This window comes from Salminus brasiliensis, chromosome 1, assembly GCF_030463535.1.
Source record: "Salminus brasiliensis chromosome 1, fSalBra1.hap2, whole genome shotgun sequence".
NCBI classification, from domain to species: domain Eukaryota; kingdom Metazoa; phylum Chordata; class Actinopteri; order Characiformes; family Bryconidae; genus Salminus; species Salminus brasiliensis.
This window is the reverse complement of record NC_132878.1, coordinates 96740053-96761460: the sequence shown is the minus strand read 5'-3', so window position 1 is coordinate 96761460 and position 21408 is coordinate 96740053. Positions and strand designations below refer to the sequence as shown.

General features: G+C 42.2%; 1 protein-coding gene across 4 annotated transcripts in view; it reads right to left on the bottom strand.

Moving 5' to 3' along the window:
- The window catches only part of nek11 (NIMA-related kinase 11), a 126486-nt gene extending 106458 nt beyond the window's left edge, over window positions 1-20028 (bottom strand). For 3 of the 4 annotated variants that reach the window (XM_072692509.1, XM_072692511.1, XM_072692512.1), the window contains exon 1: window positions 16308-16579. In XM_072692509.1, coding sequence (XP_072548610.1) covers window positions 16308-16483 — 176 coding nt within the window. In that variant the 5' untranslated portion in view covers window positions 16484-16579. Of the gene's footprint in view, window positions 1-16307; window positions 16580-19985 lie in introns of those variants that run through there. The other variant, XM_072692510.1, reaches the window with a different exon arrangement.
- Between the last annotated feature and the right edge of the window lie 1380 nt (window positions 20029-21408).

Sequence of the window (21408 nt, the reverse complement as noted above, 5' to 3'; positions counted from 1 at the left end):
TTAAAGATAAACCACTAAATCAGCCTAAACACAAAGATAAACCACTAAATAAATTAAAACCTCAAAGATAAACCTCTAAATTAGCCAAAACCTCAAAGATAAACCTCTAAACTAGTCTTAAATACAACAATAAACTGCTAAATCAGCCTGAACACAAGACAAGCCAATAAATTAGTCTAAACCTCAAAGATAAACCTCTAAATTAGTCTAAAATATAAAGATAAACCACTAAATCAACCTAAAACACAAAGCTAAACCTCTAAATTAGTCTGAATCTCAAAGATAAACCACTAAATCAGTCCAAAACACAAAGATGAATAAAATCCTATCTTAGGAGAAAATGTTGGGTCTTTTGTGAGGAAGCTGAAGCTTGGGCATCATTGGACCTTAAAGAGTTCAGTGAAAAATCTGAAATCTAAAATGTCCAAAATACCAAAGCATTGGCCAGCACAGCATACATCATCATCTTTTTAAATATGTTTAAACATCTGGAGATGGAGGAACTAATATCACAACTGAAGAAACATCTTTAATCATCATTTATAAAATGGAATTAATATAAATGCAATTTATGCTAATAGGAAATGTTGTATCCCACTCCTCCATGCAGAAATCTTTCAGCTTTAGCTTTATTTTTAGGAAGATGCTCCTACGTTTTCCCCAAAATCCCTAGTGGATTCTGTTTTGGGGAGCTCACCAGAACCTACTGCAGAACAGAAGCCCCTAACCATGACATCTCCACCTCCAAGCTTCACAGTTGATTTGGGTTCTGGAGCTCAAATGCTGTGTCTGGTTACGGTCAAACATGTCCTCTGGATTCATCCGTTCAGAGCACTTTGTCTTCTTCTTTTTGACAGCAGGGGTTTCCTCCTTGCACACATCCCATGAAAATCAAATGTGTTCTTTATTCATCTTGTGGTTTTTGCTCTTAGCCTGAATTTACTAAGACAGCCTGATCTGGCCATGTTGGTCAGATGTTCCCCTTTGTAAAAGATATAGTGGACAGTGGAACGACTGATTTCTCATTGTTCTGAGATCTTTTTAAACCCCTTCCCAGACTCCTCTGCATCTACACCCAACTTCCTGATGGCTCTGTGGATTTACCATGGTAATAACACCTACTTTACCATTTAAAAGAGTATTAAAACAAGCATGTCTAAGGGTTAAAAAAGACAGCCTCTTCCAGCTCCACAACTAGCTCCAACTAGCGCCACACCTGCAACAGACCAGCATAAACCAGCATATGCTGAGTTCGAACACTGGTATAATGGTCAACCAGCACCACACCCGCCCTTTTGTTGCAGCCATACTTTAATGTAGGTACACTATACAGACAAAAGTATTGGGACACCTGATTATTCATGTTTTCTTCTGAAATCAAGGGGATTAAAAGAGCTGATCCTGCTTTTGTTGGAGTAACTGTCTCTACTGTCCAGAGAAGAAGACTTTCTACTAGATTTTGGAGGAGGAGCACTGCTGTGAGGATTGGATTGCATTCAGCCACCAGTGAGACTCATCCCAAAAGTACTGGATGGAGCTCCACCACCATCCATCATTCCAGAGAACACAGTTCTTCCACTGCTCCACAGCTCCTCAATACTGGGGGGCTTTATACCTCTCTACTAGCCCATGACGGGCATTATTAGGCAGCATGGTGCCAATAGCTTCATGATGTTGCAGAGAGTCCTATTCTATTGGCAGTACTTCTTCTCTACAGAGACTAGACAAGCTGTGTGTGCTTTTGTACATATGTGTCAACAATGGTTGCAGCTTAAAGTAGCTGAATGCATCCATTAGAACAGGTCAGATATGACCTAGCGCCGGCCGCTGTTCACTAAAGCAGGCTTCGTTCCTGCTGGAATGAACCCAGAAAGAGACAGTAGTAGTAGTAGAAGTACCTTTTTTGTAAGTCTCAGCCCTGAGTCAAGTAAAAAGAAGGAGTCTTTGAGATAAACGAAGCGGGTCAGAGAGAATGAACCAGTTTAGAGCGAGCTGCTTCAGGGCCCGGCTGGAAGCAAGCAGCTGCAGCCATTAAGGCCCAGCCCCAGATCTGTCAGACAGCACTGAAAAATGAAGAGATGGAGGGGGGTGGAAGGAACGGGGCACACAACAGAAAGAGAAAGTGAGAGCATGAGAAGGGAGTGTGTGTCAGAGAGAGAGAGAGAGTGCGCGAGTGTGGAAATGCATAACTGGGCGAGAGCAGCAGTGAGATTCACTCCATTCAAACGAGTACATTAACCCGATTACTGCGCAGCTCATCTCCCAGGGCGATCATTTTCCTGACGTTATGGATTTTATTCATGTAGAAATGATCACATTGGATCTAAGTACTTTCAGAGCAGTCGTTTAGTGGAATATGGTTATTTAAAAGATAAACTACTAAATCAGCCTAAAACATAAAGATAAACCAGTCTAAAACCCAAAGATTATCCTCTAAATTAGTCTAAAACGTAAAGATAAACCACTAAATCAGCCTAAAACATAAAGACAAACCACTAAATTGTCTAAAATGTAAAGATAAACCAATGAATCAGCCTAAAACACAAAGACAAGCCACTAAATTGTCTAAAATGTAAAGATAAACCAATAAATCAGCCTAAACCTCAAAGATAAACCACTAAATCAGCCTAAAACACAAAGACAAACCACTAAATTGTCTAAAATGTAAAGATAAACCAATAAATCAGCCTACACCTCAAAGATAAACCACTAAATCAGCCTAAAACACAAAGATAAACCACTAAATCAGCCTAAACCTCAAAGACAAACCACTAAATTGTCTAAAATGTAAAGATAAACCACTAAATCAACCTAAAACACAAAGATAAACTGCTAAATCAGCCTAAAACGTAAAGATAAACCACTAAATCAGCCTAAACCTCAAAGATAAACCACTAAATTGTCTAAAACGTAAACATAAACCGCTAAATCAGCCTAAAACACAAAGATAAACCACTAAATCAGCCTAAAACGTAAAGACAAACCGCTAAATCAGCCTAAAACACAAAGATAAACCACTAAATCAGCCTAAAACGTAAAGACAAACCACTAAATCAGCCCAAAACTTAAAGATAAACCTGCCTAAAACCCAAAGATAAACCTCTAAATTAGTCTAAAACCTAAAGACAAACCACTAAATCAGCCTAAAACACAAAGATAAACCACTAAATAAGCCTAAACCTCAAAGATAAACCACTAAATTAGTCTAAAACTTAAAGATAAACCACAATTTTTGTTCTAAACCTCAAAGATAAACCACTAAATTAGTCTAAAACTTAAAGATAAACCACAATTTTTGTTCTAAACCTCAAGATAAACTACTCAATCAACCTAAAACACAAAGATAAACCACTAAATAAGCCTAAACCTCAAAGATAAACCACTAAATTAGTCTAAAACACAAAAAGATAACTGAGATTCATCTGCCTTCATCTCAGCTCATCTCCCAGGGCGATCATTTCCTCGACGTTATGGATTTTATTCATGTAGAAATGATCACATTGGGTCTAAGTACTTTCAGAGCAGTCGTTTAGTGGAATATGGTTATTTAGTCAGGGAGAAAACATGAGTGTCAAGCGAGGAAAGACGTAACGGGGCATATGGGGAAAAAAAGATGGGTGGTGTCTTGTGCACTCATCATTTCCTTCCCTGCCTAGAGGCTGCAGTGTGCGAGAGTTAGCTAACTAGCTCATTTCTGCTGCAGCCTATAGGCAAGGAAACATACGACTAGTGCAAAGGACATTACTACGCCCTAGAATATAGGCCTACTCTACATGACATATGGACAGAACTCCCACTGAAGCGTAAAAAGACAATATACCAGACAGTAATAGCATCCCAACATGACAGGAATGCTTGAATAATGCTTAAATAAGTCCTAATAATTAATTGCCAGGATGGTTACATGCAGAGAACCTGCCCTGAACCTCAGAGAAATGTTAAAGAGGCCCTAGAACATTAGACTGTATCTGCTCATGGCTGATTAATGAGAGTTCGGTGGATGGAGGTGACAAACCGTGACCATCATCATTTTCAGCATTTCATTTTTTATTTGTGCTGTAGTCATGGCAACCAACATCTGGTTGCATTTCACCATCACTGTAAAGAAATCAGAGCTTTTTCAGACCAACAAATGTTCATCTCAACCAATGAAAAATCAATGGCATTAAATGAACCAGCATCTGCAGAAAGGTATAGGAAGGCCAGGCCGCTACTGGGCTTCTCCAGGGACTCTGACTGGCAGGTAAAGCCCATGTGTGACCCTCAAACACTGCTGTTCCTCCTTCAGACGAACCTCCAGCAGAACCAGAACAGAGCTGGAAAACAGGCCGATTCCAAAACCCCAAAACTGTTACATCACAGTCCTCACTCCTTAATTTTACCCCACCAACATGTGCCACTAGATACAGCCTTGTGCTTGTGGATTTTATTCATGTAGAAATGATCACATTGGATCTAAGTACTTTCAGAGCAGTCGTTTAGTGGAATATGGTTATTTAAAAGATAAACCACTAAATCAGCCTTAAATATAAAGATAAACCTCTAAGTTAGTCTAAACCTCAAAGATAAACCACTAAATCAGCCTAACACCCAAAGATAAACCTCTAAATTAGTCTAAAACATAAAGATAAACCTCTAAATTAGTCTAAAACAAAAAGATAAACCTCTATATTAGTCTAAAACATAAAGATAAACCTCTATATTAGTCTAAAACGTAAAGATAAACCTCTATATTAGTCTAAACCTCAAAGATAAACCACTAAATTGGTCTAAACCTTAAAGATAAACCAGCCTAAAACCCAAAGATAAACCTCTAAATTAGTCTAAAACCCAAAGATAAACCGCTAAATCAGCCTAAAACTTAAACCTCTAAATTACTCTAAATGACTCTAAATTAGTCTAAAACCCAAAGATAAACCTCTAAATTAGTCTAAATTAAATTTAAAATCAGATCATTAAAATGGTGGAGGGATACATGCTGCAGGGTGTAGTGCAGCTACAGAAAGTAGTCCCTAAAGAGAACTGGATTAGTTGAGATTCTCTATTCACTATTTTACCATCATCATCATCATCACCATCATCATTCCATATAAAACTCAGAAGACTCGTGTTGTAGCAGCACTGGTGGGTTTGGGTAGGAGATAAGACAAATTATGGGCTGGATCTGTGTTGTAGTCATGGCAACCAACATCTTGTTCTATTTCACTACCACTGTAGAGGAATCAGAGTTGCTACGTTTCTCTACAATAAAGCCCAATTTCAGACCACCCCCCCCCCCCCCCCACCACCACCATCACCACCTCTGGATGAGTTCATCTCAACCGATGAAAAATCAATTGCATTAAATGAACCAGCATCTGTAGAAAGGTATAGGAATGCAGAGCCGCTACTGGGCTTCTCCAGGGACTCTGACTGGCAGGTAAAGTCCTCTCACTGGCCAATTTATTAGAAACACCTATCTTGTACTTACACTTACTGGCCACTTTATTAGAAACACCTATCTTGTACTTACAATCACTGGTCACTTTATTAGAAACCCTTACCTTGTGCTTCCACTCACTGGCCACTTTATTAGAAACACCCACCTTGTGCTTCCACTCACTGGCCAATTTATTAGAAATACTGTAGAGGAATCAGAGTTGCTACGTTTCTCTACAATAAAGCCCAATTTCAGACCCCCCCCCCAAACATCACCACCACCTCTGGATGAGTTCATCTCAACCGATGAAAAATCAATGGCATTAAATGAACCAGCATCTGTAGAAAGGTATAGGAATGTCAAGCCGCCGCCGCTGCTGGGCTTCTCCAGGGACTCTGACTGGCAGGTAAAGTCCCGGGGAGGCTCAGTATGTATGTGTATGTGTGTGTGTGTGTGTGTGTGTGTGTGTGTGTGTATGTGTGCTAGACAGCTCAGCAATAGCCTCTGGACTTCCGTGAAAAAATAAAGCACCCATGTTCAATCTGCCCTAAATCGTGTTAAGGCTTTTTCATAGCACGTGAATGGCAGGGCCTAACCTAATACCTCACAGTGCTGCCGTGCGTTCTAGACTCCAAAAAGCTCGGAAAGAGGTGCATCGGCAGATCTTGATAAAGCCAAGGCGCTGTTTTAACGTCACTACAAAGCCCAGCGGAGAATTTCCAGCTGCTAACCGCATTGTGTTTGTGCCTATTTTTACTCGGCTGTGTGCTCTGGCGCAACTGGGACTCAAACCCTAATCCCAGCAGTGGGGTTCACTTCACTTTAATACGCAGCAGCCTTCAAAGCCCCACTTTTAGTTTCTCTACAATTCAAGCCAGTGGATGAGGCTATAACCACAGTTCTAAACTCACTGACTGGCCACTTTATTAGAAACACCTCCGTTAAGCTTCCACTCACTGGCCACTTTAATAGAAACACCTACTTTATGCTTCCACTCACTGGCCACTTTATCAGAAACACCTACCTTGTGCTTCCGCATACCGACCACTTTATTAGATACACCAACCTTGTACTTCCACTCACTGGCCACTTTATTAGAAACACCTACCTCATGCTTCCACTCACTGGCCACTTTAACTGGTCAACACGCTCATGTGGAGCTCACATAGGTGGCTTCCCAAATGGTTACAGCCCACAATGATCTCACAGGGGTCCCGTCTAAGCCCCATGTGCAGTGGACAACACCTTTGGGGCCCATGTATAACCCCTCCTGTTCCAATTACTAACCCCGGTGGGGATCCCTATGTGGCGCCAACATGGAACCCATGGACAAAACTTTCTGGGTAGATAAATAATCTGGGTGGACACTTTATAGGAAACCCCTGGCTTGTGCTTCCACTCGCTCACTTTTTTTTTTATTAGAAACACTCCCCTATCTTAGCATGACTGAAAATAGATTTACTCACATTTTCCCAGTCATACAGCCAGATTAACACACAGTGCAGCAACAGCAAACGGCATGACAATATGTCGCTCGAAGGTACATCAATAAAATGAAGCAGGTGACAGAGACGGATAGAGATACAGTGGCTTAGCTGGCCAGCAACACGTAAACAGCAGTCATTGAGTATCTTACCATTACTGATGTAGCTCGAGGCAACACACGGTCACTTTCTGTATTTGCTGTAAAGTGGGTGTGTATGGCAGTATGACAGGGAAAATGAAGCCCAAAAACTGGAGAAACAGCAGGAAAGTGAGAGGATGCCTCACTGAGACAAACTCGAGAAGGCCAGAGACTGATCTATAGATAATCTGTCATCTGTTATCAACACTGATCCAAATGAGCGGACCTGATCCCACACTGCTACCTCCAACCTCGGCCACTACTGCCAACCAGGGCCACCATACCGGTAGGTTGTGGGCTGTTAGGATGATTCTTCGGGCCTGTGACTGACAGGAGCCCTAAAATATGTTAATAAGTAGAGTATTTTGGCAAAATTGTTCCAGTTGTGGAGCCCTGTGTAATATCTTTTCATAGGGTCCAAAATCTCTGGTACCCCTGCTACCAACGATCCTCCCTTTAAAGCAAGATGCCACAAATATATTTCAAATGAATGCTGTAATGATGTAATGAGAACGAAACTGCCCTAAAGTATCGCAGAAACACTGTTCAGCCTACATAAATAAAATCAACAAGAGCACATAATCATCATGAAACAAGCCAACGTCTGTTATAGTCCTAAAGTAAAGCCAAATATAGACTGCAGGACATTTTACAGTCTGAACATGACAGATTACCCCGTTTCTGCTGCTCTTCCTGACCACTTTACTGGAAAAAGCACCATTGTACTTCCACTCACTGACCACTTTATTAGAAACCCTACCTTGTACTTCCAGTCACTGGCCAATTTATTTAAAACACCTACCTTGTATTTACACTCACTGACGACTTTATTAGAAACCCCTACCTTGCATTTACACTCACTGACCACTTTATTAGAAACCCCTGCCTTGCATTTACACTCACTGACCACTTTATTAGAAACCCCTGCCTTGCATTTACACTCACTGACCACTTTATTAGAAACCCTACCCAGTTTCCAATTACTGGCCACTTTATTAGAAACCCTACCTGGTACTTCTACTCACTGGCCACTGTATTGGAAACCCCTACCTTGTACTTCCACTCACTGACCACTTTATTAGAAACCCCTGCCTTGCATTTACACTCACTGGCCACTGGCTTACTACTATTTTAAGTGCTTTTATTATGCTGCTCTCTTGTTTGATTTTGCTGCTGTATAAACTCACTTTCCCCGTGGGATTAATACAGTGATCTATCTATCTATTTATCTATCTATTTATTAGAAACCCCATCCTGTTTCCAATTACTGGACACTTTATTAGAAACCCCTGCCTTGTATTTCCACTCTCTGACCACTTTATTGAAAACAGCACCCCTGTACGTCCACTCACTGGCCACTTTATTGAAAACAGCACCCCTGTACGTCCACTCACTGGCCACTTTATTGAAAACAGCACCCTCGTAACTCCATTCACTGGCTACTTCAGTAGAAACATCTCCGTTCAACTATGAGAAAACACACCCTGTGCTGGCAAACCAGCTGGTCAACCAACTCTTGACCAGCATAGTTTATGCTGCTAGCATGGACAAGCTCGCTCATACTGGTCATCTAGCTTGGTCGGTTTGATCATGCTTGTGGAAAAGCTAAACCTTACACTACGCTGGTCAAGAGCTAAGCTGCTGAACCAGCTTGAGTTGGCCAGGCTGTTTATGTTCAGCAGGGTGTGCATCAAGATGAGCTACAGTCTCTAACTGTACCACCAGCAAGGTGGAGCTGCAAGGAAAGGGTTTCTGATATAGTGGCCGGGAAGGGATAGTTGGTGCACCAGTCTGTTTTGATGGACAGGTAGTCTCTAACTGAACCACCAGCAAGGTGGAGCTACAGGGGAGGGGTTTCTGATATAGTGGCCAGGAAGGGATAGTAGGTCTGTTTTGATGGACAGGTAGTCTCTAACTGTACCACCAGCAAGGTGGAGCTACAGAGGGAGGGGTTTCTGATATAGTGGCTGGGAAGGGATAGTAGGTGCACCAGTCTGTTTTGATGGACAGGTAGTCTCTAACTGTACCACCAGCAAGGTGGAGCTACAGGGGAGGGGTTTCTGATATAGTGGCCGGAAAGGGATAGTAGGTCTGTTTTGATGAACAGGTAGTCTCTAACTGAACCACCAGCAAGGTGGAGCTGCAGGGAAAGGGTTTCTGATATAGTGGCCGGAAAGGGATATTAGGTCTGTTTTGATGGACAGGTAGACGCTTTAGGTCCAGACGGAGAACAATAAGCAGGACAGGGATTCGTCGTCTGTGTCTTAAAGAAGGAAGCAGTGGTTTGCTACCTGTCCTGGTCGTCACTGTTGGCTGATTATGATTTCAGGGAGCGCCTCGTTGCTGCTCGCTCCCAGTCACTCTTTCTAACATCGCAATTAAATGCTCTGCCACAAACAATCAGCCGAGGATTTTCCGCCGCGATGACGGTGTGTTAATGAAAAGAAAGTAGGCCAAGCAATTAATCTTAATATGCCATAAATATTTGTCACTGAGGACCTTCTCTTTTCAGAGGCAGGTTTGGATTTCCTGTCGCTTGTTTGTGAGTGTTTGTGAGTCTTCCTCCTCTATTTTTCATCAGCATTTGAAGCTGGGGGGGAGGGGGGGTCTCGCTCTAATCACTGTAATAAAGGTGCGTCCTGGATGACAGGGTATTGTCAGCACCTCCAGTATAGAATATTTTAATTCATTTGTAAATGTCAGGTTGAAGACACAATGTGACGGGACCAACACACACACACACACTGTTGACTCCGAAGTTATAATCTCGCTCCTAGGCCCGCGTCTTTATCAGCAGCAAGGAGGCTCATTACACAGCCGAGGCGCAAATGGAAGTGATTCATTCCCGAAGTGTTACAGCGCTCGACACAGATTAAGGCCCGTCTTCCTCCTCTGAGGGAAATTCTTCATTCCGAGCTCATTTTCGGCTCAGGCCGGACCCACCTGCCCCTCCACCAACATGCCTGAGTGAAAACAAAAGTCATGGCTGGTGTCCTAAAGCGCGGGACACTCATGAAGAGACTAATAATAAATGTGCTGAAACGTAAATGACATCGTTCTCCGGCGCTGCCGTCCATGCTGATGATGAAGTCGTCCATTAGATAAAGGTCACCCTGCCCGAAATGGCAGGCCATCTGGGGAGGTGTCCTCTGTGCCACAGCCGGAGTGTGTCTGGACTCTATATGGGCTTCATTCGCCCCTCTCTTCAGAACTGGGCAGGCTGATGATGTGAGTGTGTGTTATTGCTGCCGTTATGAAACCGCTGTTCTAGTTTCTCCTGTTTTGGCTTCATTTGTATGAACATTTGTGAAGAACTGAATGAAAGATTACACATTAAAAAGCAATGAAGATCATAGTGCCTGTGTTCCCGCACAACAGCAATGACATAGGTGCATGCACAAAAATAATACGAGACAAACAGTTACTCAAAATTACAAAATTACTTTAACAGCTGTGAGCACATCTGGCTAAATTTGGGAGATCAGCTTTAATTGATAAAAAATATTTGTGTTTCTTCACAAATAATCTTCTGTAATCTTCAGTCTAACCCTAAAAGGGTATGGTAAAGGTTAGGGTCAGGTTCTAAGGTTAGAATAATTCATAGTGGATACTGAATGACTTGTATTAGATGCTGAAGAATTCGTGGTAGATACTAAGTAATTCATATTAGATGAATAAATCATAGTGGATATTGCGTTATTCCTGTGAATAAGGTAATATCCACTAGGAATTATTCAGCATTCAATATGAATTACTTGTAGATACTGAATAATTTGTATTAAATGCTGAATAATTCATAGTGAATACTGAATAATTCATAGTAGATACTGAATAATTCATAGTGGACACTGACTCATTCATAGTGGATACTCAATAATTCAAAGTAGATACTGAATAATTTCAAAGTAGATACTGAATAATTTATAGTGGATATTGAATAACTAATAATAGATACTGAATAATGTATAAGAGCTACTGAATAATTCATAGTGGTTCCTTAATAATTTATAGTAGATACTAAATCATTTATAGTGGATACTGAATGATTCATAGTGGATATTAAATAATTCATAACATATACTAAATAATTCATAGTGGATACTGAATAATTCATAGTGGATACTGAATAACTAATAGTAGATACTAAATAATTCATAGTGGATACTGAATAATTCATAGTGGATACTGAATAACTAATAGTAGATACTGAATAATTCATAGTGGATACTGAATAATTCATAGTGGATACTGAATAACTAATAGTAGATACTAAATAATTCATAGTGGATACTGAATAATTCATAGTGGATACTGAATAACTAATAGTAGATACTGAATAACTAATAGTAGATACTGAATAATTCATAGTGGATATTAAATAATTCATAATAGATACTAAATAATTCATGGTGGATACTGAATGATTCATAGTGGATACTGAATGATTCATAGTGGATACTGAATAACTAATAGTGGATATTAAATAATTCATAATAGATACTGAATAACTAATAGTAGAAACTGAATAATTCATAGTGGATATTAAATAATTCATAATAGATACTAAATAATATATAGTGGATACTGAATGATTCATGGTGGATACTGAATAACTAATAGTAGATACTAAATCATTCATAGTGGATATTGAATAATTCATAAGAATTACTGAATAATTCATAGTGCATACTGAATACTTCATAAGAATTACTGAATAATTCATAGTGGATGCCACTTTGCCGGTGGCAGGGTTAAGTGTGTTTTTAATGCACTGACAGACTCGAGGCCGCTACATTAATAATGTTCTGGTTTAATAAAGTTCAGTAAAGCAGCGGTGGACCTTCCTCACAGCACCAGCGCTGACATTTAACTCACAAAGAAACAAAAGCTTCCATCACCCTTCAGCTCCTACCGAACAACACCCCAGCCAAACAGCAGGAGAGAGAGAGACAGAGAGGTGTGCCCCCCACCCCCCCCCCCCCACCCCCCCCCCCCCCCCAATCCGTCCTGCCTAAAAATCCCAGATCAGCCAAGTTGTCATGTTCCGTGTCTGAAGTTTACCTGGAGCTACGAGGCCAATGAAGCTTATACCTGCAGGCCCACATCACCACACACTCTCCTCAAACCATGTGAAAGGGTTTTACTAATCTCATAGAATCTAACGTTTCAATAATAAAAATTAAATTCATGTTTTAGCTGCTTTTTAGAGGAACTATCAGTAAAAGTGTCTCAGAGTTTCGGTGCGTTCCAGTTTTCGTAGCAATGTGAAGCACTTCACGCAGGCATTTTTTAGGGCCTGTATCAGAACGCACACACCAGGTCCAGAGCGCATGGCATGTCAGCAGGCAGCATATGGCCACAGGGTGGTAACAAGCAGAGCCCTCCTCGTTCCTCAGCCACTACACATTACACACTAGTGGGGGTGCTCCTCCTAATTGGTCTCCTTTTCTTTCTTTTTTTTAACTCCTCTTTCCCAGCTGTCGCAAGCTACAGAACCCAGCGGGACTCAGCAGTCTGAACTCTAAAGTGCTGGGATGTGGGGTGGGTATTAATAGTAGTTTTCTACTGTTTAACACAAAACATACTTCTAAAGTACAAAATACGTCCAACAGCATCCAGACAGGCTTCTAATTAGCCAATCCAGCTGCTTTCACTGGGAACTCCACCAATTTTTCAGGATTATCTGCAGAATTAAAACTTTAGCACATGAAAAGTTTATAGCATGGCATGAGAGCCCAGTTTGCTAGAAGGGTATAAAGCCCCCCGGCACTGAGCTGTGGAGCAATGGATATCTGGTTTCAGGGGCGAGATCTGAGCGCTGTGTAGAATTACACTAATTTCTATTACTTTATTAGTTATTATTAATGTGTATTTATTAGTTATTCCTTTTTTTTCTTTAAATAATTGATTAGTATCTCAAACATAATGACAGTATTTCCAAATAATAGCCTCGTATCTCAGAATACTCAGAACTTAGATGGCATCTCAAAATAAAGAATTATAAGTTTGTGGACACCCCTATTTAATGAATGCATTCTGCTACTTTAAATTGCACCCATTGCTGACACTGATGTGCATATGCACACACACAGCTTGTCTAGTCCCTGTAGAGAAGTACTGTCAATAGAATAGGACTCTCTGCAGGAGCAGATCAACATCATATACCTATTGGCTCCATGCTGCCTAATAATGCCAGACATGGGCTAGTAGAGGGGTATAAAGCCCTCTACTAGAGGGCTTTATACTGTGTTCTCTGGAATAATGATGGTGGTGGAGCTCCATCCAGTACTTTTGAATGGGATGAGAAGTTGGGGAGTTGGAGATGATGAGGTGGGGTGGTGATTATCATCATCCAACATCTTGACCTCACTAACGCTCTTGTCGTTAAATGCAATCAAATCCTCACAGCAATGCTCCTCCTGCAAAATCTAGCAGAAAGCCTTCTTCTTCTCTTCTCCTTCAACAACAAAAGCAGGATTAACTCTTTTTAATACCCTCGATTTCAGAAGAAAGAATGCATGAGTATGCGTCCCAATACTTTTGTCCAGACAGTGCATCTTCCCATATTGCACATTGCTGTAAAAGCAAAGGCTGTGTGAACACTACGGCAGTGTTATGCAGTGTAATTGGATCTCCTCTATACGTCTCCTCTATGAACGTGTATGGAGACCAGGGCGGATGCATAGATCTGCGTCATTAGAAAACAGAGGGAAGGTTCTTCAGTGATGCGACCCAGTGGCCTGGTAACGGCAAATTAACAGAGAATCATAACTTAGATTTAACATTTACGTCCCCCAACATCCTGCTGATGGCTGTTTGTTCATTTGCGTTTGCTTGGATAATTAACAAACATGTTCCTGATGTTCTGAAGAAGGAGCATTATGCATGTCTGCACACGGCGTAATAACACTGCTTAATCACATCAGAGCTCCACATGCAGCTCTGAAGCAAAGGTGTAGAGAAGATACGCTCAGTCCCCTTCCCTCTGGGTATTCCATTACAGGGTATAGTTATTCAGCCTGACAGCGTGCCTGCATTGTGTATGTCGAATCAGCAAGGCTATTTTGGTCTGGATTATTGTTTTATTGTATTAAAAACACAGTAAAAAGATGAGTCAATGACTTATTAGCAAACGTTCGAGTAATGCACATTAGAGATTCCTACGGATGACCATATTAAATTCCCAATTTTCCAATTATTTCAAAAGTTACTGCAAGAAAAAGCAGAAGGATTCCTCCACACTTCAGAGTCTAAACTCCAGGAGAAGTTAAACTGCTGCTCCAAAGAGCAACACTGCCCCCCAGAGGCTGCATGCACAGTTTCAGGCACTCCAACTCATTGATATTTTATGATTTTATCTGTGATCCTTATTGAACGCATCCCTTCACATCACTGCTTAAAAAAATTTTACAAATTAATCTGTTTATCCGGTTCAGAGACTCTGAGCCTATTCCATGAGAGGTTAGTCTCAAAAAGCTGAAGATCCCCAAAGAAACCTCAGCCCTCCCTCATGGTGTGTATATATAATCGACCCGCTGAAATACCACACAAGCCACTTCTGGTCCATCCATAAATAAAGTGGGTGTGGTGTGAGTTCTACAGTGGAGGTGAAGGGAAGCAGACGTCTGAAGCTCTAATAATAAAAGCTCCTCACAGAAAGTTCTTCACCTAATGGTGATGAAGACGCTGCCTGATGCCTGAGACACGGTTCTACCAGAGTTCTGAGAAGAGTTCGGCTCTAGAACCTGCTTTTAAAACCAGATCATTAAAATGGTGGAGGAATACATGCTTCTTATTAGTCAGAATTAGAATGAAAAGATTAAGAAGAAAACAATGTATATCAGAGCCAGAACTGTTGACCGTGGGAGCAGATGCCTGTCCACAAACTTTTGCACATGCAGTGTATCACTGAATTTATATCATGGCATGAGAACCCAGTTCGCTAGAGGGGTATAAAGCCCCCAGCATTGAGGAGCTGTGGAGCAGTGGAAGAACTGTGTTCTCTGGAATGATAATGGTGGTGGAGGAGCTCCATCCAGTACTTTTTGAATGGGATGAGTTGGGGAGCTGGGGGTGATGAGGTGGGGTGGTGATCAGGTGACCATCATCCAACATCCTGACCTCTTGTTGAATGCAATAAATAAATGTTGTTGAATGCAATAAAATCCTTTGCGGCAATGCTCCTCCACGTTTGCAAACTCGCATATCATTAAAATGGTGCAGGGATACATGCTGCTGGGCACAGTGTGCAGACAAAAATAGTCCCCTAAGAAAATGTGTTTTTAGCTTTTCCACTATTTTACCAGCATCGGTATTGCATATAAAACTCAGAAGAGACGTGTCAGTTCACTGGTGGGTTTGGATGGTAAGTAAAATGGTTACATTTGTGCTAAATAATTAAATTATTCTAAAAGAAATTTTCCTTTCATTTTTTGATAATTCTAGACATTATTATCTATTTTAAGTAACTTTTAATGTATTTTTACGTACTTTTAATGAATGTAAAGTAAGGAATTGTATTTCTTTCCCAGAACAAAATATGTTCAAGAAAGAAGATGATTATCTGTCATTAAAGATCTTCTCTCTTCACTGTAGCTTCCTGTAGCTACTGCCCAGGTCATCAGATTCAGGACCCTGACTCTGGTCTACAAAGCCAAGACTGGACCAGTCAGCCCCTCCGTACTTGATGATGGCGATGGTCAAAAGCCGATCTGCACCAAGAGCCCTTCCAGCTTCAAGTACGGCTCGGCTCGACCCGCCATCCTTTAAGATCCACGGAAGACGAGCGTCCAGACTTTTTACTGTCCTGCACCAACGTGGTGGAACGAACTTCCCCTGGGTGTCCGAACAGGAGTCCAACACTCGCTGTCTTCAAACCCAGACTGAAGACCCTCCTCTTCTGAGAGTACGCAGGCGAAGAGAAGAGTATTATGGTCTCCATGTTGACTTGTGTTTAGTTGAGTCTAAGATTAGAGGAGCTCTGAATTTTAGTCTATTTAAACTAGCTGAGGTTTTTCTTCAGTAAATAGTGAAGCACTTTTGTAAGTCGCTCTGGAGAAGAGCGACTGCTAAACGCCGTAAATATAAATGTAAAGTAATATAATTTAACCTCATTCTTGATTTTTTGAAGTTGAATAAAAGGCCAGAAATAGGTGGAATAACCTTATTATAACTCAAGCTCCCTGCTAATAGATCAGGAAGGTGTGCTGGTTCATAGATACTGTGTAGTGTAGTGTAGTGGATTGGAGCTCAGGAATGACTCACAGTTTCTCTCCCAGAGCCGCTTTGGTGTCTTTAATGATAAACACGGTGCCGAAACTGCCCCTCCCCAGGCTCTGCTGGATGACGTATCTGTTGGCAATTAGGTTGCCAGGATTAGGTGAGAAAGGACCGTCGGAATGAGATGAAGACTCGGCCCCGAGTTCACAGAATTTAGGCATGTCCACTCACTGGGTCTCCCTGAAAGTGGAAAAGATTAGTATGAGTCAGAGTAACTCCAATTACAGAAAGTTTGTAGACACTTGCTCAGCCAACGCAAGAGTATCTGCCGTAACAGCCTCCACTTCTCTGGGAAGGCTTTACACTAGATGTTGGAACATTGCAGTGAGGAGGCCTGGACTGCATTCAGCCCCACAAAAGCTTTAGATGATTGGTTCTGTCAATCCAAGCCGTTCCAAAGATATTGGATGGAGCCTTATCACTCCTGGGAACCCCTTACCCCAACCCTGGGAACTTAATACCCCTCTAGCTTTCACTCTTAATTGGGCCTGGTGACCTCAGAGTCATGTGCTCACGTCACGTTTGCTCCAGAGTGTCCAGTTCTATTGGTTAGTGTTTTTCTATGGAGGTTATACAAGCAATGGGGGGGATGGGGGCTCCATGAAGCTCCATAAAGCTGCTGAACTCACTCATTAGAATGGCCATCTGGATACTTTTGGACATATTTTTCAAACGACAAAACTGACATCCTCTCAAGCCTCCTCAAAAGAAGACCCTTCTTCAGACAATGACCCTTCTATACCCATAACAATAAAACCACCTGTCCAACATTGTGTAGCCCCACCCCCCTCATGACTCCACAATTGACTCCATTGATAGCATCAATAAATCTTGGGCATCCATGACCCTGTCGGCAGTTCACCGGTTGTTCTTCCTTGGAGCACTTTTGGTAACTAGGTACTGACCACTGCATAGTAGGAACACCCCACAGCACCCCAAAACACCCCTTGGAGATGTTCTTGTCAAAGTGTCTCAGATTCTTATCCTTGTCCATCCTTGATTACCCCTCTCACCCTGGAGCTGCTTTACTGTAGATCACTCCTCTCACCCTGGAGCTGCTTTACTGTAGATCACTCCTCTCACCCTGGAGCTGATTTACTGTAGATCACTCCTCTCACCCTGGAGCTGCTTTCCTGTAGATCACTCCTCTCACCCTGGAGCTGATTTACTGTAGATCACTCCTCTCACCCTGGAGCTGCTTTACTGTAGATCACTCCTCTCACCCTGGAGCTGCTTTACTGTAAATCACCCCTCTCACCCTGGAGCTGCTTTACTGTAGATCACTCCTCTCACCCTGGAGCTGCTGATTTACTGCAGATCACTCCTCTCACCCTGGAGTTGCTTTACTGTAAATCACCCCTCTCACCCTGGAGCTGCTTTACTGTAGATCACTCCTCTCACCCTGGAGCTGATTTACTGTTGATCAGTCCTCTCACCCTGGAGCTGCTTTACTGTAGATCACTCCTCTCACCCTGGAGCTGCTTTACTGTAAATCACCCCTCTCACCCTGGAGCTGCTTTACTGTAGATCACCCCTCTCACCCTGGAGCTGCTTTCCTGTAGATCACTCCTCTCACCCTGGAGCTGATTTACTGTAGATCACTCCTCTCACCCTGGAGCTGCTTTACTGTAGATCACTCCTCTCACCCTGGAGCTGCTTTACTGTAAATCACCCCTCTCACCCTGGAGCTGCTTTACTGTAGATCACTCCTCTCACCCTGGAGCTGCTTTACTGTAAATCACCCCTCTCACCCTGGAGCTGCTTTACTGTAGATCACCCCTCTCACCCTGGAGCTGCTTTACTGTAGATCACTCCTCTCACCCTGGAGCTGCTTTACTGTAGATCAGTCCTCTCACCCTGGAGCTGCTTTACTGTAGATCACTCCTCTCACCCTGGAGCTGCTTTACTGTAAATCACCCCTCTCACCCTGGAGCTGCTTTACTGTAGATCACTCCTCTCACCCTGGAGCTGCTGATTTACTGCAGATCACTCCTCTCACCCTGGAGCTGCTTTACTGTAGATCACTCCCCTCATCCTGGAGCTGCTTTACCTCATTTACCTCACTCCTGTAGATCACTCCTCTCACCCTGGAGCTGCTTTACTGTAGATCACTCATCTCACCCTGGAGCTGCTTTACTGTAAATCACTCCCCTCACCCTGGAGCTGCTTTACTGTAGATCACTCCTCTCACCCTGGAGCTGATTTACTGTAACTCACCCCTCTCAACCTGGAGCTGCTTTACTGTAGATCACTTCTCTCACCCTGGAGCTGATTTACTGCAGATCACTCTTTCACCCTGGAGCTGCTGATTTACTGCAGATCACTCCCCTCACCCTGGAGCTGCTTTACTGTAGATCACTCCTCTCACCCTGGAGCTGCTTTACTGTAAATCACCCCTCTCACCCTAGAGCTGCTTTACTGTAGATCACTCCCCTCACCCTGGAGCTGCTTTACTGTAGATCACTCCTCTCACCCTGGAGCTGCTTTACTGTAAATCACTCCTCTCACCCTGGAGCTGTTTTACTGCAAATCACTCCTCTCATCCTGGAGCTGCTTTACCTCATTTACCTCACTCCTGTAGATCACTCCTCTCACCCTGGAGCTGTTTTACTGTAGATCACTCCTCTCACCCTGGAGCTGTTTTACTGTAGATCACCCCTCTCATCCTGGAGCTGCTTTACCTCATTTACCTCACTCCTGTAGATCACTCCTCTCAACCTGGAGCTGCTTTACTGTAGATCACTCTTTCACCCTGGAGCTGCTTTACTGTAGATCACTCCCCTCACCCTGGAGCTGCTTTACTGTAGATCACTCCCCTCACCCTGGAGCTGCTTTACTGTAAATCACCCCTCTCACCCTAGAGCTGCTTTACTGTAGATCACTCCCCTCACCCTGGAGCTGCTTTACTGTAGATCACTCCTCTCACCCTGGAGCTGCTTTACTGTAAATCACTCCTCTCACCCTGGAGCTGCTTTACTGCAAATCACTCCTCTCATCCTGGAGCTGCTTTACCTCATTTACCTCACTCCTGTAGATCACTCCTCTCACCCTGGAGCTGTTTTACTGTAGATCACTCCTCTCACCCTGGAGCTGTTTTACTGTAGATCACCCCTCTCATCCTGGAGCTGCTTTACCTCATTTACCTCACTCCTGTAGATCACTCCTCTCACCCTGGAGCTGCTTTACTGTAGATCACTCCTCTCACCCTGGAGCTGCTTTACTGTAGATCACCCCTCTCATCCTGGAGCTGCTTTACCTCATTTACCTCACTCCTGTAGATCACTCCTCTCAACCTGGAGCTGCTTTACTGTAGATCACTCCTCTCACCCTGGAGCTGTTTTACTGTAGATCACTCCTCTCACCCTGGAGCTGCTTTACTGTAGATCACTCCTCTCACCCTGGAGCTGCTTTACTGTAGATCACTCCTCTCACCCTGGAGCTGCTTTACTGTAGATCACTCCTCTCACTCTGGAGCTGCAGGTTTTTATTTGAGCTAACTCTACGTCAAAACGACCCAGAAAGGAGAAGTTTACAGTCTAACACACTTCAGCTGCTGGGCTGATAGATGCTGTGTGTAACTTATTATTAATACGTATAATAACAGTAAAATATCAGCACTGTTAAAGCAGTGGAGTGCACGATAAGCCATCCTCCTCTACTCACCTCTGTTTATGTTTTTAAGCACCCTGCCGCTCCGTGGAGTCCACTTCCGTGTTGTCAGCGCGTTGCCATGGGAACGGCTCAGGCGGGCGTTTCCGCCTCTAGTTGGTAATAAAGTAAAAATAATAATAATAATCATTTGATTTATTTGATTGAAACGATTCTTTATAACAAATATATTAATAATAACCGCTGGTTAATAATTATGTTTAGGTAAATGTAGTTGTGTGAAGTGTGTTAGTCTATATAATCTATATCTATCTTGATTGATGGTTTCCGGTGTAAACATACTCATTTATTCACATTTAAAATGTATGATAAAGCACAGTTTCTCAGGTTAAAATCAGACAATTTGCATTTATTAATGTGTGGCCCAAATCAGTTTTTTATATAGATATGATTTTTATTTATAAAATAACGTCTCAGTAAAACTCAAAACTGATCCCATGTGCAGCCCCATGTTCAGTAATTGTCAGATAGCTACCCAAATACTGAATAGAATTTGCCCTCCACCCTAAATATCTTAAAAAAAAACAACTATTGTTATATATATGTATATATATATATATATATATATATATATATATATATATATACACACACACACACACACACACACACATATATATATATATATATATATAAGCAGCTACAGGAAGCCAGTGAAGAGAGAACGCGGCAGTGGAGAGACATGGCTGAACTTAGAAAGGTTGAAGACCTTGAAGGGCCATTACGAGCTCCTATTTTTAGTGGCAACAATTGGAGCTACTGTGTAGAGAGGAGCTTCAAGTCTTACTCCCGCAACACAATGGGCCAATGCCGTCTAAGCAGCTTAGCTCTGCTGACCATTGAGAGGACACTGGTCAAGTCCCTGGTAAGACACCTACTTGGCACGATAGGATCACAGGCCAAAACAAATGAAATGATGCAAGACGACAATGAGCTTTCCCCCTCTTTGAAGGACCAGCAGCCACCAGTGCCTTTAATATACACAACATCGGCGTAGATATATTCGGAAGCAGGGTTGCTATTTAAGCAATGCACGCGGAAGGCGTGAAAACAGCCTGTTGGCGGGGTGTAAGATAGCGACGAGCATCGCAACACTCCTTGCGTATGGTGTAAGATAAGGCCATGTTTTGCACAAATAGAAGACTTTTGTACACACTGTCAAATCTGGTTTCTTGCCTGGTAAAATAGTTCTGCTTCACATACAAAGAAAAACCTCTAAAGTAAAACCTTTATAAAATGTTTATTTTGCACTAAATAGGGTTTTACTATTGTCCTATAGAGCCCCTTTAGAAGAAAAGCCTTTGTCAGTACTATATAGTGTTTTGTATTATAAACTCTATTTGTATACAAGTTGCATCATATACAGAGATACAGAGGAATATTATTTTGATTGGGGTGTTTTACGTGAACAGTCCCT